The sequence below is a fragment of the Loxodonta africana genome, chromosome 12, assembly GCF_030014295.1.
Source record: "Loxodonta africana isolate mLoxAfr1 chromosome 12, mLoxAfr1.hap2, whole genome shotgun sequence".
NCBI lineage: Eukaryota > Metazoa > Chordata > Mammalia > Proboscidea > Elephantidae > Loxodonta > Loxodonta africana.
The window spans coordinates 64,774,056-64,790,573 of NC_087353.1; the positions used below are offsets into that span (position 1 = coordinate 64,774,056).

Consider the following 16,518-nt stretch of genomic DNA (forward strand, 5'->3'; position numbering starts at 1 on the left):
TTGGATTGCTTAGGGTAAGCCTAAATCTGACACCAAGGTTAAAAGTCACCTTCCTGAAGATGAGCAAATATGGGTGGCCCTTAACCAACCAATTCCCAGCCCATTACAGGAGGGCTGGGGCTCTGGTTCGGAGAGAGAATACCAGGGTCTTCCCCTATGTCTCACACAGAACTTGGACTCAACATCTGAGGAGGTCTGCATCCCTTACCCAAACCCCTCCTAATCCCACCTTCTACCACCAACATAGAGATTTTAGGGAAGGGAAGCTGAGGTGAGGTATTTGTCCCCAGATACCTGGCTTCCTTGACCTCTTGTCACATCACATCCCCATGGTTAAGAATGGTCTTGCTGAGCAAACTGGATATTTGGTTTTATCTTATTGAAACTCTGAAATGGGCAGTTCTGAATATCAGACTTCATAGTCTATGATCTGATCTCAAGAATGCAAAAAAAAAAATTTTTTTTTCTTGGCTTCTAAAGGAAACAATATATTTGCTAGAAAAACCACCAAAAAAAAAAAAAAAGGATTATATACAAAATGGTTATTTGAATGTGGATTCTGTAGTGCAGGGAAAGCAACCTAGCTCCCAGGGTTTTATTTGCGCTTCCTCAATATTAGATACATGATGCCACTGATGAAGGTGAAAGCAAAGGCCACCCAAGCCAGGATGAAGGCGTAGCCGTATCTGCCCTCCGAGGTCGGGGAGTAAAACTCAGAATTCTGCTCGTGAAGGTCCTTGCGCCGGTCAGTGTAAATGGAAGCTGCGATCATGACACAGAGGCCTGCCAGGAAGAAAGCAAAGGAAAAATAAATCACAGGCCGAGGTGCATCGTGGGCATCTGAGGGGTATGGGATCAAGCTGAAGACTCCCTTTAGTTTTTATTATTATTAGGTATTTACCTTAGCCTATTGGAGTCCTTGGGTGCTACAAACGGTTAATGCACTAGGCTGCTATGGGAAAAGTTGTTGGTACGATTCCACCCGGAAGAGGTAGGAAGTCCTGGTGATGTCCTGAAAAATCAGCCCCTGAAAACCCTTCGGAGCACAATTCTACTCTGACGCACATGGTATCATCGTGTGTGGGGTCAGCTCAATAGCAACTGATTCTGGTATTTTCACCTATTAAAATTATTACAATATTTTGTGGCAGAATGTTGCTGTTTACCTTGTAGCCATTCCCTCCTCATCTTTGCTAGCTGAACCCACTTTTTTGGGGCAGCCGTGTCCCCAGCCCAGAGGATAAGTCATAATTGGTCTGAGCCAGGGGTAAGCCAGATAATATTTTGGGCTTTGCCGGCCATACGGCCTCTCTTGCAACTACTCAGTTCTGCTGTTGTGGCAGGAAAGCAGCCATAGACAATACATATGCAAACGAGCCTCCTTGTGTTCCAATAAAACTATTCACAAAGACAAGCAGCAAGTTGGATTTGGCCTGTGAACCATAGCTTGCCAATTCCTGATCTAAGCCAGCCTTAGCAATCCTGTTCTCTTTGTTAGGGTTTACGGATCTGTACGCGTCCCAGTTTTGGCCATGTAAAATCCTTCAGTGAAAAATTTTACTCCCTGAAGATAAGGGATGAGAAAGCATTTTTTTTTTTTTTGCTGTATTTTCCCTTACTTGCTGCTTTAGATACTTCCAGAATTTTTGGTGCTGCTGCAGCCTTCCTGGGCCCATGAGGGGGACATCACCAACACTCTGAAGATGATAAAAGGATGGAAAGAGTGGGGGTTCTTGATGCTGTTGAGCTGCCAAACCACCCCTGGTACCTTCCGTCTCCGTGCTAATTGTTAGTAAAAAACAATTCACCATTTATGACTGAAGGAGCTGTTGATTGGCTTTTCTATTACTTGTGGCCATTACAATCTTGAAATTCACAGACATTAGTGCCGGGATGAGGTTAAGTACCATGATTTTCCTTGGGGGACCTACCCCTCTCCCTTGCCAGGCTATTTTGGTGGGACTGCCATCAAGGTGCCCAGACTTCCTCTGGCCCAGGACTGGGTGAGTGAGACAGCCTTCACCAATCAGACTCTCTTTCCTGTAAATTTGAGTCTAGAGAAGAGTGACACTGTCAGGTTCCAACAGTATCTTCCTGAAGCGACTGCCCATCAATTCCTGCTGCCTGGATCTTCTTTCCAAGACCTGGTGTTTCAGCTTTTCCTCTGATTCTTGCCTTGAGCTCCCCCAGAATCTCGCCTCTTATTTAGTGCTTGCACCTGAAATCCTTGACTGATACAGCACCTAAACACTATGAGGGCTTGGGACAGACAGAGGAGGGACAGGTCTTTGGACTAGAAAATGGGGAGAATGAAGTATTAAAGAAGGAAATGGGGGATGTGACTCACATATCAAAATATGGGGTATATACGTATATACATACACACACACGTTATTGTTAGGTGCCGTCGAGTCAGTTCCGACTCTTAGTGACCATTGTGCAACAGAGGAAAACACTGCCCAGTCTGGTCCCTGTACCATCCTCACAATCGTCATTATGCTTGAGCCCATTGTTGCAGCCACTGTTGTCAATCCATGTTGGTGAGGGTCTTCCTCTTTTTCATTGACCCTCTACTGTACCAAGTCCTTCTCCAGGGACTTGTCCCTCCTGATAACATGTTGTTGAGTTGGCTCCAACTCATGGTGACCTTAGGTATAAGAGAACAAAACTCTGGTCCTGCGCCATCTTCATGATTGTTGGGATCGTTGCTATGTTTGAGGCCTCTGTTATGGCTATTGCGTGTATATATGTCTGTGCGTGTGTGTGTATATGTATACACATATATTTGTTGTTAGTAGCCGTGTATGTGTATATATATACACACACACATATACTCACACACATATATATACACATTTTTATACACACATACACGTATTTCAGAGAAAAGTGTGTGTGTATATATATATATCAGGGTAATCAGTTTTGACTGAATTGCCTTACAGATGAATGGAGAAGTGGAGAAAATGACAGGAAGTAAACTTCAATTAGTAGCTCCCCAAGTCCCCACCCTGCATGTTAAGTGACGGGAATCAACTGCCTTGATGGGTAAGTAGATACAGAGAAAATAAGGAAGGATAGAGAGCAGACACCTCCGCTGGGCAAATCACGTCCCCTCTTTCAGCCTCATTTGGTCTGGGTCACTGCCTCCAAATGCTTGGCCCATGCACAGGAGATTCTTCTGAAGTACAAATCCCTATGTTCCAACATGGCAGATTCTGATTCAGGAGGTCTGGGATGGGGCCTAGGGAATCTGTACTACCACCCCCATCTGTCAGTTTGTCGTACGGTAGTGGCTTTCATGTTGCTGTGATGCTGGAAGCTATACCACCGGTGTTTCAAATACAGCAGAGTCACCCATGGTGGACAGGAAGCTTCCAGACTAAGACAGTGAAGAAAGGCTCCTGATGATCTACTTCTGAAAATTAGCCAATGAAAATCTTATAGATCACAACAGAGTATTGTCTGATATGGTGCTGGAAGATGAGCCCCCCAGTTTGGAAGGCACTCAAAATACACAGTGGCCATAGCAATGAACTTGAATATATCAGTGATCATGAAGATGTTGGGCAACGTTTCGTTCTGTTGTACACAGGGTCGCCATGAGTCAGAGCCAATCCAACGGCAATTAACAACAACAATCTGTACTTCAAAAGGTCCCCAGAGGGATTCTCACAGACTGGAGTGGGAATTACAGGACTGAGTGACCTTTCACACCTGACATGCTTTAATTCTCTGCCAAGAACAAATTAAGGTCCTGACCCAGTAGGGGAACCTAAGCCCTGTAGGGGTAGTACCCTGGCCTTGCAGCTTAAGTGCCCCATGGGGAGTGCTGGAGGTCACCAACTGACCTACAGGGTTCCTGGGATCCGGGGCTTTCTGTTTTGAAACTGGGACAGTCCCAGGCAAGTTGGGATGAGTGGGTCACCCTCATGTGCTAGTGGCTGTGCTCAGGCTGTGCTGAGGGATGGACTTGACTCCAGGATGGACGGAATGGAGTGTAGGCATGGAGGGTGGTGGGAGGAGGGGGTTAGAACAAGGGTGTGGACTGGCTCCGAGTCCCAGATTTCTTGTCCTTATCAAGCTATCATGAACTCTCGATCAGAAAGCACCATGAAAAGGGCTCCTAATTTTATGTCATCAGAAGGCTTGAAATCTTTGCTGAGAACAACAACAAAAGGATCATGTGTGGTGTGAGGCTTCCTCATCCAATCTCAGCCTGGCTAACATTCGCAAGTAGGAAAAAGTGGACTGAGACAGCATCTTTTTTTCTCAAGTTCCTTTAGGATTGATGCTGGGTCTTGTTCCTCATCTGTGGCACCTGCCCAGGTCTGGTCCAACGTGGACACTTCTGTCACTGCCTAGCCTAAAACCTGCTGCTGGCTTCCTACCAGCTTAGGACAAAGATCCTAATCCTGTCCCTGGTCTCCAAGACCCTACAGGGTCTGGGCCCACCCACCTCTCCGGCCTAGTTCCTGCCACACTCTCCCATCTCCCTCCATGCTCCTGATGTGCTCGCCCATCTCCACACTCCAGCCAAACTGGCCAGCTCTCAGCCTCTGTCATCACAGGGCTTCAGACCTGCCATTCCCTCGGCCTGGCATACTCTCCTGTGCCAAGAGAGAACATTCTAGACACAACTCCTATTTACCCTACAGATCCTAGATCAGGCCTCCTGTCTTCAGGATGCCTTCCCTGACCACCACTGCATGGTAGCCAGCTTCTCCTTCCAAAGTCCTCCCCTTCCATCCTCCTCCTGACTTCTGGCTGGGAAGGGAGTGCTTCCCCAGGAAGCCCATCATTTTACTTACAGGACATGAGCTGGATGATGGAGGTTAAGACAAATCTCTCTCCTTGCTTGAGACGAAAGAGCTGGAGCACGAAAATCAGGAAGGCGATGCAGCAGAGGATGGTGGAAAGGATCATGGTGGCTTGGACGGCCTGCAGGGTGGCGTACTCTGGGGGGAAAGGACAAGAGCACACGATGAAGACTGTAGACCATCCTGGGCCCCTGGGGCTTGGCAATCCCCATGACAGCTCTGGAGTGGGGATGATCGGAAGCCAAAGTGCAAGTGTTCTCGTGGTCATCTGCAGGGTATAGGCACAAGGGTAGCCAAAAGGGCCTAGACCCACCACCCTCTAGTGTCCACTCGTGCACTTGACCACAGGGCCTCAACTTCCTTATTGGGAAAATGGAGCGAATACCATCCACTCTGCACTCCTGGACCTGTGAGACCAGAGATGGGAAAGGGCTTCATGGATGAGAGATTTAGAGGGTTACCCTTACGATTGCCACTTAGGAGAAGAAAAAGTGAGTTCCTTTTTTCAGATTAGCTTTAACAAAGAGATGGGCATGGGGGGTCTGGGCTCCATACAGGGAGGTTTCAATGGAGAAAGGAGAGAACAAAGTCTGGGGTGGTAGATTTTGCGTGAAGGGGGACCGCTGAAGCTCCACAGGGCATGTAGAGAAGTGGCTAAGCATGGTCCAGGGAGCCACTGCCCAGGCTGCAGCTTCCTCATCTATAAAATGGGGGTGCTAATATCTCCCACCTCACCAGGTTGGGGAGGTTAAGTGAATTCTCTGAAGGCTTTTAGGGGGGTGCTGCAGGGAGGAGGTCCTTTGTAGCACCCTGCTAAGATGACATGAGGGGACAGTGCCCAGAGCCGCGGAGGAAACCTAAGGCAAACCTTCCTGGTTTTTTGTTTTGTTTGTAGTTTTGCCTGAAACCGACTGTAGGGAAGCATTATCTGTAAGTACTCCCCGAAATGCTTAGAGGTGGGTCCGAACACATTCTGGCTGCACATTCGAATCACCTGGAGAGTGGCTATACCCAGGCTCCTTAAGAAACCAGACTCCTCCCTCTCCCACAAATACACACCGCAGGGCTCCAACTGTATGACTCCGGTTATATGATATTCAGGAACAGATGAATTAAACTCTAGTGACAGAAATCAGAAGGTGGTTGCCTTCGGGACAGGGGGTGGTGAGGATTGGCTGGAAAGGACCTGAGGGAACTTTCTAGGGGTGGTGGGAATGTTCTCTATCTTGTTTGGGTTGGTGGTTACAAGCGTGTATACAGTTGTCAAAACTCACTGACCTGAACCCTTTAGTAGTGTACATTTTCTTGTATGTAAATTATAGCTCCATTAAAAAAACAAAAAAACAAAAAAAACGGCCCAGCCAGGCGGCTCCCCAGATGAAATAAACCAGAATATCTGACCAGGCATGAGTGGTTTTTAAAGCTCCCCAGGGAATTCCAGTGTTGGCCAAGGTCGTGACTCTAAGCTGAGAGCGATGCTTCCCAATTTGCCTGATCCCAGGAATCACCTGGGTGCTTGTAAAAAAAAACAGATTCCTGAGCTTCTCCCTTTGGAGAGTCAGATACGGATGTTATGCTGTGGGCTACAGGAATTTGTATGTTTAGCAAATACCTCAGGTGATTCCTATGGTAGGGCAAATATGGCTTTAGGGAAAAAATAAGGAGCCCTGGTGGTGCTCAGTCAGCAATTCCAATCCCCTAGTGGCTCCACAGGAGAAAGACCAGACGATCTGCTCCCATAAAGATGGCAGCCTAGAAAACCCTATGGAGTAGTTCTACTCTGTCACACGGGGTCGCTATGAGTTGAAATCAACTCAACAGCTCCCAACAACAACAACAGGGTACAAATATGGATACATTTTTTTAAAAACAGGGTTTCTCAAAGTTGTGTGTGTGCATGTGTGTGTAATATACCACTGATGACACATGAGATTAGTTAGGTAGTACCCAATCAGGGCACTGAACAACAGAAACTCACTTAATGAGGGAGGTTTGCTTTGCATTTCTTGTTTAGACGTTTCTAATGAGCTCCACTTGGGCTTTAGCACGTTCATAACCTCAGTTTGTGCAGTTTTTTTTTTTTTTTTTTAAACAAGTACCAGCAATAGGCCTAGAGCCTTCAGGAGGAAAGCATGTTTGGCTAGAATTTAATAACAGCATTTGGTTTTCAAGGTAATATTTCATTTTTAAGTTGTCCTTCTTTTATTGCAGGTGGTACCAGCTTATCATTTACAGCAGGGGTGTAAAGTTCCCTTTAAAATAAATTTATGTAAGGAAAAAGTGAGCTGTTTTACACTAAGGATCGGCAAACTTTTTCTGTAAAGGGCTAGAAAGTAAAGATTTGAGGCTCACTGATACCTGCGACAATATGGATGAACCTCGAAAACATTATGCTAAGTGAAAGAAGCCAAACACAAAAATATCATATGATTCCATTTATATAAATATCTAAGTAGGCAAATCCATAGTAACAGGAAGCATATTGGTGGTGGCGAGGGGCTGGGGGCTTGGGGAAGTTGGGGAGTGACTCCTGTTGGGTACAGGGTTCCTTTTGGGATGCTGAGAATGTTCTGGAACTAGATACAGGTGGTGGTTGCACAACAGTGTGAGTGCACTAAAGGCCACTGAACTGTGCACTTTTAAATGGTTCATTTTATATTATGTGAATTTTACCTCAATAAAAAACACGTCTAAATCATATTTTCAGCTTGGCAGGCCACACAGTCTCTTATCACATATTCTTTGTTTTCTTGTTTTGTTCTCTTTTTGTCTAAAAAAAACCAACCTCTTAAAAAGGTAAAAGCCACTCGTAGTTCATGGGCCTTACAAAAGGAGGCCTAGGGCCGACCCTGGCTTTAAAGAAAAATAAGGCATGAATCATTCCACGTGTGGGATGTGGCGCACAAAAGATAGAGGCTTGGAAACACTGCCACAGAGCAAAGCAGGCCCTCCCAGCTGACCAGACATAACGGTGACATATAGACACAGACAGAGCACAGGGGAGAATGGCTGGTCAGGAGTCAGCATGGCAGATAAACAGCTGAAACCAAAAACCAAACCCACTGCCACTGAGTCGATTGCAACTCATAGCGACCATATAGGACAGAATAGAGCTGCCCCATAGGGTTTCCAAGGCTGTAAATCTTTACGGAAGCAGACTGCCACATCTTTCTCTCGTGGAGTGGCTGCTGGGTTCAAACTGCTGACCTTTTTGGTTGGCGGTCGAGCACTTTAACCACTGCGCAATCAGGGCTCACTTAAACAGAGCCCACGGTGTGACTGGTTGCACCACATGGTTAAGATGGAGCTGCTCAAGTCTAGATTGGAATTCTGGCTCCAACATTTGCTCCTGGCTCTGTGGCCTTGGGTAATTTAACCTCTCTGTGCCTCAGTTTCCCCACGTTAAAATGGGTCCAACAGTCCCTGCCTGATACGTGTGTAATGGACTTAGCCCAGTGCTCAGCAGTAAACCTACAGTAAACAATGTCTCCTATTTGACTTTTGCTGCTGTAATTATGAATGTTGATGTCATTATTGAGTGCATGGTGAGACTTCAGGACCCAGTAAGAAGGGTCTCTTGCTCCCCAAATAAGGTAGCGGGTTTCAGAAGACACACACACACACACACACACACATAGATGTGCACACACCCATGCACACATACACAAAGATGCCCAGGTAAATTTGCATATCACATTAGCAGTGACTATTTTTTTTTTTTTTTTAGTATAAATATGTCCCATACAATATTTTGGATATACTTAAACTAAAAAATTATTTGTTGTTTAAAGGAAATGCAGGTTTAACTGGGCGTCTTGTACTTTATCAGGCAACCTGAACCCCAAAGTGCCTCTCCCAGTGGTTCTACACACCTGAAATTTCTTCAGAAGAAAACAGAACCATTTGTTCCACAATGATAGAGGGTAGTTAGTGTGCTTTTTAGTAGGATTTTCCATATTTACAAAGTCCTTTCATGTACTTAAGCTCGTTTAATGAGGTAGGCTTGGCAGGTGTATTATCACTGCCTCCATTTTATAGACGAGGAAATTGAAATTCTGAGAGCTTCAATGACTTGCCCAAAGCCACACAGCTCATAAAAGGAACTAAGCCCACCCCCCTCCTGTTTTGCACAGCTTGGATAAGAGAAAATTCTGGATGAGGCTTTGCCAAGAAATAGGGAAGTGAGAGGTTCAACTTATCCTGCCTTCCCTTTACCCTTCTTGTCTAGGCTCCAATATCCACCATGCGAAGTCATGTTGAAGTCAGTTGTTGTGTGCCTTGATCCTGACTCAAAGCAACCCTACTCAGAGTAGAACTGCCCCACAGGGCAGCTATAATCTTTATACCAGTTCTTTTCTCCTACAGAGCAGCTGGTGGGTTCTAGTCGCTGATCTTTCAGTTAGCAGCCAAGTGCACTTTAACCATTGTGCTACCAGGGCTCCTTATGCAAAGTTAGTCTGGCCCACCTATCTGTGCTGTGAGTGGAGAGAGTGAGGAGTCTCAGAGAAGACTGAAGCCTTTCTCCTCTTATTCGGTGCATCTCGTTCACACTCACCATGATAGCTGTCATTGATCTCTGTACAATTTGTGTTGTTGACACAGACTCTCCAGATGTCTGCAAAGAACTCTTCTCCTACCCACCAGGCCTGTAACACAGAACAGAAGCAGGAGGAGAGGTTGTTCATGAATTATGCAAACACTGACTCCTACCTAGCTGTGAAGCACTTGGGTAAATATTTGGGACCTGTACTTCTCAAACTAATGTGTGGGAATCACCTGGGAAACTCCAGGGTCTGATTCAGGAGGTCTGGGGTGGGGCCTGAGATTTTGCATTCTGCATTTCTAACAAGCTCCAGGTGATGCTGGTGCTGCTGGTTGGCTAAGGGATTAGATAATCCGAGCTCTTTTGGGGACCTGAAGGGGAGATAAGGCTCAATTGGCAGTAACAGAGCAGCGAACAGGCTACCTTCCAGTCGATTCTGACTCTGACAACCCCATGTGTGTCAGAGTAGAATGTGCTCTATAGGGTTTTCAGTGGCTGATCTTTTGGAAGCGGATCTCCAGGCCTTTCTTCTGAGGCTCCACAGGGTGAACCCAAACCTCCAGCCTTTCAGCTAGCTCCTGAGTGCGTAACCACTTGCACCACCCAGAGACTCCAACAGAATAGTAGATGGTGGTGTATTGCACACGAACTATATGGACAATATGATTGGGAAGATAGAAGAGGATGAAGCTTAGTAGGGGAGAGGCTGCTATGGACAGGAATGATCCAACAAGACTTTCCTGCCTTCAGCTCAATGCTTTAATTTCCCTCTGTGCTTGTGGTGTTCCCACCCCCAGAGGGCCTTCCTTAAGCCTAGAGTCCATATCTAAGTGACAGGGGCTCTGTGTTTCCTATAACAGCCATGGGCGCCACCAGCCATTCAGTCAGTGAATATTCACTGAGCTCCTAGGACATGCCCAGCCACCACTCAAGCACAGTTCCAAACATGATGGCAAAAGAGCTCATTCTGTGTCCTTTCAGTAAGTACTATGATAATATCAACACCCATGGGTGCTTGATAGGATTAAGTGGAGCTGTGGCTGATGGCTTTTCCACCCCCAAATGTCTGTTTATCTCTTTTACTGTGTCTGGGACCTTTCAGGATCCCCAAGAAGTAGAAAACCAAAAAAAAAAAAAAAACAGTTGCCATCCAGTCGAACCCGACTGATGGTGACCCCATGCGTGTCAGAGTAGAGCTGTGCTCCATAGGGCTTTTGGAAGCAGATCACCAGACCTTCCGAGGCACCCCTGGGTAGGTTCAAACTGCCAACCTTTTGGCCAGTGCTTAACCGCTTACGCCACCCAGGGATTCCTGTAAACTGCAGATGACCTCTGTTAAAAAGCTTCACTTGCTATAAGGGGGGATAGTAATCCATGCCAACAGGCTAGTCATCAAATACATTCCTGCTTTATGGCTAGGAGCTGGATACTAAAACAAAAAAAAACCCACTGCCGTCGAGTCAATTCCGACTCATAGCGACCCTACAGGACAGAGTAGAACTGCCCCCATAGGGTATCCAAGGAGTGCCTGGTGGATTCAAACTGCCGACCTTTTAGTTAGCAGCTGTGGCTCTTAACCACTATGCCACCAGGGTTTGTTAAATTTCTTACAGCAGGAGGAGGGAAGGAGAGATTCGGGAAAGTTCCAAGCATGAGTTCTAGTGGGGAGGGCATGGCCAGATGGGCTGGCAACAAGGGATTCTGGCTGGTAAGAAGATGTGGGAAAGAGTAGGGGAGGACAGAGGTCACCTGGGGACCTAGCACAGTGGTCCTCAACTGGGGGTGGTTGTACCCCTGAGGGGACATTTGGCAATGTCTGAAGACATTTTTCATTGTCACACCTAGGGGTGGAAGTGCTATTGGCATCTCATGTGCAAAGGCCAGGGGTGCTGCTAAATGCCTACAATGCACAGGACAGCCCCCACAACAAATAAAGATCCAGCCCAAAATACCAACAGTGCTGGCGTTGAGAAACTCTGATCTACGGAAGGACAGAATTCACGCAACATCCTTAAAGAGCTTCCCAAGGCCAAGGCACTAGGCCAGGCTCCGTGGAGAATCAGAGACCACAGGACAAATGTCCCTGCCCTGCAGGACCTGCCCATCCAAACTGAAACACAGATTGCTCCAGAATCCCCATACTTAGGTCACAAGTCCTCAGGTGCGGGCTGAAGACATGGGTAGGGTCTTCTTTGGGAGGGAGGACAACCCCAAATTGTGATCGCCCTGAGTGGGTTCTCCATCCCACCTCCATTGACTCTAGGAGTCCGGGCTTCTGAAACGGTTAAAGGAAAAGGGGACTTACGTTGTCGATGGTGGCGATGAAGAGCAAGGCCGCGGAGGTGATGTGGAAGACGATGATGAAAGCAAGAAGCACCAACATTTTCACAGGGCAACGTGGGGTGAGGGGGTACTTTTAAAGCCCAGAGAGAGATGTTCTAAAAAGGGTAAGAGAGAAATTCAAATTTGTCAGTGACAAAACACTTTTAAAAAGAATCAACTTATAATGAGGTTTTAGAAAATGTAACCACAGCCTGATTATCACAATTAAAAAATCGAAGATTAATACTTTTATCTCATCTATAGTCCATTTTCAAATTTTTCTAACTGTCCCAGTACTGTCCTTTATAGCTTTTTCTTTTTTTCTGGTACAGTCAAATTCAAGGTGATATGCTGCATTTTGTTGTCCTGTCTCTTTGTTGTTGTTGCTGTTGTTAGCTGCTGTCACGTTGCCCCAACTCATGGTGACTGTATGTACAACAGAACAAAACAATGCCCAGTCCTGTGCCATCTTCATAATCATTGCACACTCCAGTCCATCATTGCGGCCACAGTGTATTTCGAGTGTCTTCCAACCTGGAGGGCTCATCTTCCAGCGCTATGCTGGACAATGTTCTATGGTGATCATAGGTTTTCGTCGGTCAGTTTTCAGAAGTAGATCACCAGCTCTTTAGTCTGCCTTAGTCCTTAGCTCTGCTGAAACCTGTCCACCATGGGTGGCCCTGCTGGTATGTGAAATACCAGTGGCATAACTTCCAGCAACCCAGCAACACACAAGCAACTACAGTACGACAGACTGAGACGGTGGTGGTCTCTTTCGTCTCTTTTATTCTGTAATGGCTCCTCAGCCTTTCTTTGTCTTTTGTGACACTGGCATTATTTGAGAGCACTGACCATTTCTTTTGTAGAATGGCCCTCAGTTTGTGTGTGTTCTTTCCTCGTGACTGGATTGGGGTAACGCTTTCTGGGCAGGGATGCTTGGAGGAGCGATGCCATGTCGTTCTCAGCGCCTCACACCAGGAGGCAAGGAGGCTGGCTGCTCCATTAATGCTGCTGCTAACTTCCATCACTTGGTAAAGATTTGTCAGATTTCTCCACTGGACATTTTTCCTTTGCAGTTAAAAAGTAACTTGTGGGGAGATATTTTGAAACAATGCAAAGATGATATCTCTCATCAAACTTTCACCCAGTAGTTTGAATGTCCACTAATGTTTCTGAAGTAGATTAATTCATTTTAAATAGCTCTTTTCTGACTCTGGGAGTCCCTGCGTGGTACAAAAGGTTAACATGCTTGCCTGCTAACTGAAAGGTTGGTGCTTCAAGTCCACCCAGAGGCCCCTGGGAAGAAAGGCCTAGCTATCTACTTCCGAAAAATTTGCAAACAGAGCACAGTTCTACTCTGACACACGTGGGGTGGCTGTGAAGTTGACTAAATTGCATTTTCTTTTCCTAGCACCAACTCTCCCACCTCCTTTGGCAAATGCGCACAACACAAAACCCTCCACCCTTCCTCTGCCAGCTGTCCCTCTGCCAGCTGTCCCTCTGACGTGCTCACTCTCACTCTGTTATTGTCTCTGTGCTCATGGGACTGACCGAGGCTTGGGGCTCACACAGGGGCCAGCCTTTGAGACCCAGGGCTCATTACCAACAAGCCAGGGCTGTATGGCTGCAAAACTCAGGCCTGGGAGGTCCCTGCTGCGATTCTATGCATCACCACTTTGAAAAACCCAATGAGCTGGCTAAGAGATTCTTCCAATTCTTTTAAAGAGGACAAATTCCCCTTTGTTCAGGCCTGCGTCATTCTTAGTTGCCATCGTATGGTGCCTCCAAATAGATGCATTTCTGACCCTTGCAGAAAAGACTTGTGTACCACGCTGAACGCCACATTATTTTTATATTAGCTAGAATGCCAAAATGCCAACCTCACCAGAGCCATAAATTCCAGGGTGTGAAGGGGTCCTGGGGCCCTGGTGGCACAGTGGTTAAGAGCTCAGCTGCTAACCGAAAGCTGGCAGTTTGAATCCACCAGCCGCTCCATGGCAACCCCACAGGGCAGTTCTACTCTGTTCTGTAGGGTCACTATGAGTTGGAATCAACTCGACAGCAACGGGTTAAGAGCTTCATATATTGTCCAGCTCAGATGAAACAAATGTATATGGACACATAACTGAAGCTTTCTAGAAAAGAAAAAAAAAAGGCTTTAATCCGTTATTTTCCGAAGTGCGGAATCAAATGTTATAGGGCATGATTTTGGATGATTTTAGATTTTTGGATGTGGCAGTGCACTGTTCCCTTGTGTGGCTGTGTCACAATTTAGAAAATTAGTTCCCCACTGGAGTCCCTGGGTGGTGTAAATGGTTAACATGCTTAGCTACAAACTGAAGGCTTGGAGATTCGAGTTCACCCAGAGGCACCTTGGAAGAAAGGCCTGGCAATCTACTTCTGAAAAATCAACCATGGAAAACAGTTCTACTCTGACACACATGGGGTCCCCATGAGTCAGAGTGGGCTCCATGGCAACTGGTTAACTGGTAGTTCCCAACTGATGGCCATTTAGGTGGTTTCCAGACATTTTGCTCTCAAACCACACTGCCAAGGAATACCCTTGCACTTATTCCCTGTACACCTGTGTTAGTATATCTGAAGGACAGATTCCCAGAAGCGCAGGTGCTAGGTCCAAGGGTGTCTGGTTTTAATTTTCAGTGGATATTGCAACAGTGGATACTGTTAGAGCCGTGTCAGCCCTGATCTTAGAGGGTTTTCAGAAGGTGAAAAATACTGAACCAACCCAGGCATGACCTGGGTGGAGAAGGTCTTGATGTGGTCTTTGACCTTAATGCCCGGGGAGTATAATTCTGGCAGGTACACACAGCCTCAGCCATCCCCGGCTATTCCCGGTAACACCGCCTCCTTCCTGAGCTGGGACTCTGTGAGCCCTCTCTGGAGATACTGAAGAACAAACTACTCCCTGGGCTGTGTGCTAGGTGAAGGCTGGCTCACCCAACCCAGGTAGCATCAGAATTCATCCTTGCCATACACAGAAATATATTTTCCCTTCAAAAAAGTCGTATCTGGTACAGATCTTTCTCCCCCACCTCTGTCCCTCCCTTCAGGCTTCGGTGCCCTTTTAGCCAGACTGGCCTTGTCTCAGTTCCATGGAGCACAGTTCCAGGAACACGCTCTCCCATCAGCCCTCACAGGCTCTCCCACATTGTCTAGGTCTCCATTCAAACATCCCCTCCTATGTAAAGTAGCCACGCCCCCTCTAGCATTATCCACCCAGTCCCCCTGGTTTATTTTCTTCGGAGCACTTTCTCTATCTGAAAGTTTCTTCTTTGTTCACTTGTTTATTGTCTATCTCCCCCTCTGTTCACTGCCACGCTAGAACTGTAAACGGCACAGAAAGCTATTTCTGCCAATAAAATAGCTTTCTGTGCCATTTTACAATTCTAGAAATGTAGAACTATAAAGGCCCTCAGGAAGCTCAAATCCTCAATTGTCCCAAGGTGGGAACTGAGGCCAGGGAGGCCCATGAATTGCTCTGGTCCCACAGTGAGGCAGGAGCAAAGCCAGGACTAGACCCGGGTCTCCTAGCTCCCCACTCTCATTCCCCTTTTACCTGCAGTAGAGACCTCTCAGAGGGCACACAATCTTTCAGTAGTCAATGACCATTCCGAAAATCCTCTGTCTCCTTCAAGCACAACTTCCATATCAGTTGCTATTGGGTCAACCCCGCCTCATGGAGACCCCTTCTGCGCAGAGCAGAACTGCTCCAGAGGGTTTTCAGGGTTGTGACCTTTCAGAAGCAGATCTCCAGGCCTGTCTCCCCGGCGCCTCTGAGGGGGGTTCAAACCTCCAACCTTTCAGTTAGTAGCTAAACCCTTAGCTGTGTGCGCTATCCAGGGACTCTTCCAACTTCCATAGAACAGCACAAGTGGGAACAGCACTGCTTCTCCTTTGAGAGTCTCTTCAGGGGCTGAGCAGGATGTGCTAAAAGCTCACCTGGGTTCAGGTGTTTACCTGCCTGAAGGTGAGAGACTATATTAGATGAGCTTTCCCAGCTCCTCTGTAGAAAATCAAAGTCCTATGATTTACAGAAGTTCTCTTTTAAAAATATGTTTGATCCATATAATACATGTGATGATAAAAAAAAAAAAAAAACTATACTAGTACCAAAAGGTTTGTGATAAAAAAATGACAGTCTCCTGCCCCACCCTAGTCCTGCAGTCACTTTCAACTTTTCAGCTGTTCTGTTCTCTCCTCTCCTCCCCCCACCCCCTGGATAGCTTCATGTTTCTAAACAGTATTCATGTACCACTGTTTCCCAATTCAACTGTTGTAAACATTAGTGACTTCTTTCTTCCACCATTGCTCCCAGCATCCCAATACAATCTAGTTATAGTTAGATCGATCATTGTCACTTACATTATAACCATGTAAATACTATTCACTGCAGAGCCAAAGAGTGTACTATGATTACATTTTTTCCTTGAAAAACGTACCTTTTCCTTAGCATTTCTAGTTGCCTGTTTATTTTTCTCTCTGTGGTCCCATCTACTTTCCACATATCTTTGCTTTGTTCTAGTTCTGTTGTTGTTGTTGTTGTTTTTCTCATTCTAAGGCTTCTCTCAGATGCAAAGCAAATGTACGATCTCAGTTACAAGCCTGTGGTTAGACTTATCTTGCCTAGTGCACATTTTCCAGCCAGCCTCTTCACACCCAACTCTGCCCCCCTCTGCTCTCTGCCGTGTGCAGCCTCAGCAGCTGCTGCTGTCACAGGACGAGTAAGACAAGAACCGCCACGCTTGGCACCCTTCAGGGAAGACTAGCAAATTCACTCCAGACTGTGGCCAGGGCACAGGGGTTTGGCATGAA

General features: G+C 46.5%; 1 protein-coding gene across 1 annotated transcript in view; it reads right to left on the reverse strand.

Annotated features, from left to right (window-relative positions):
- Positions 1 to 580: 580 nt before the first annotated feature.
- EMP2 (epithelial membrane protein 2) overlaps positions 581 to 16,518 on the reverse strand; it is a 42,399-nt gene continuing 26,461 nt past the window's right edge. The window contains exons 2-5 of the mRNA XM_003417722.4: positions 11,669 to 11,801; positions 9,376 to 9,466; positions 4,812 to 4,958; positions 581 to 783 (exon numbers count right to left, since the gene is read on the reverse strand). Of these exons, the coding sequence (XP_003417770.1) occupies positions 596 to 783; positions 4,812 to 4,958; positions 9,376 to 9,466; positions 11,669 to 11,746 (504 nt within the window). The 5' untranslated portion in view covers positions 11,747 to 11,801 and the 3' untranslated portion in view covers positions 581 to 595. The remainder of the gene's footprint in view (positions 784 to 4,811; positions 4,959 to 9,375; positions 9,467 to 11,668; positions 11,802 to 16,518) is intronic.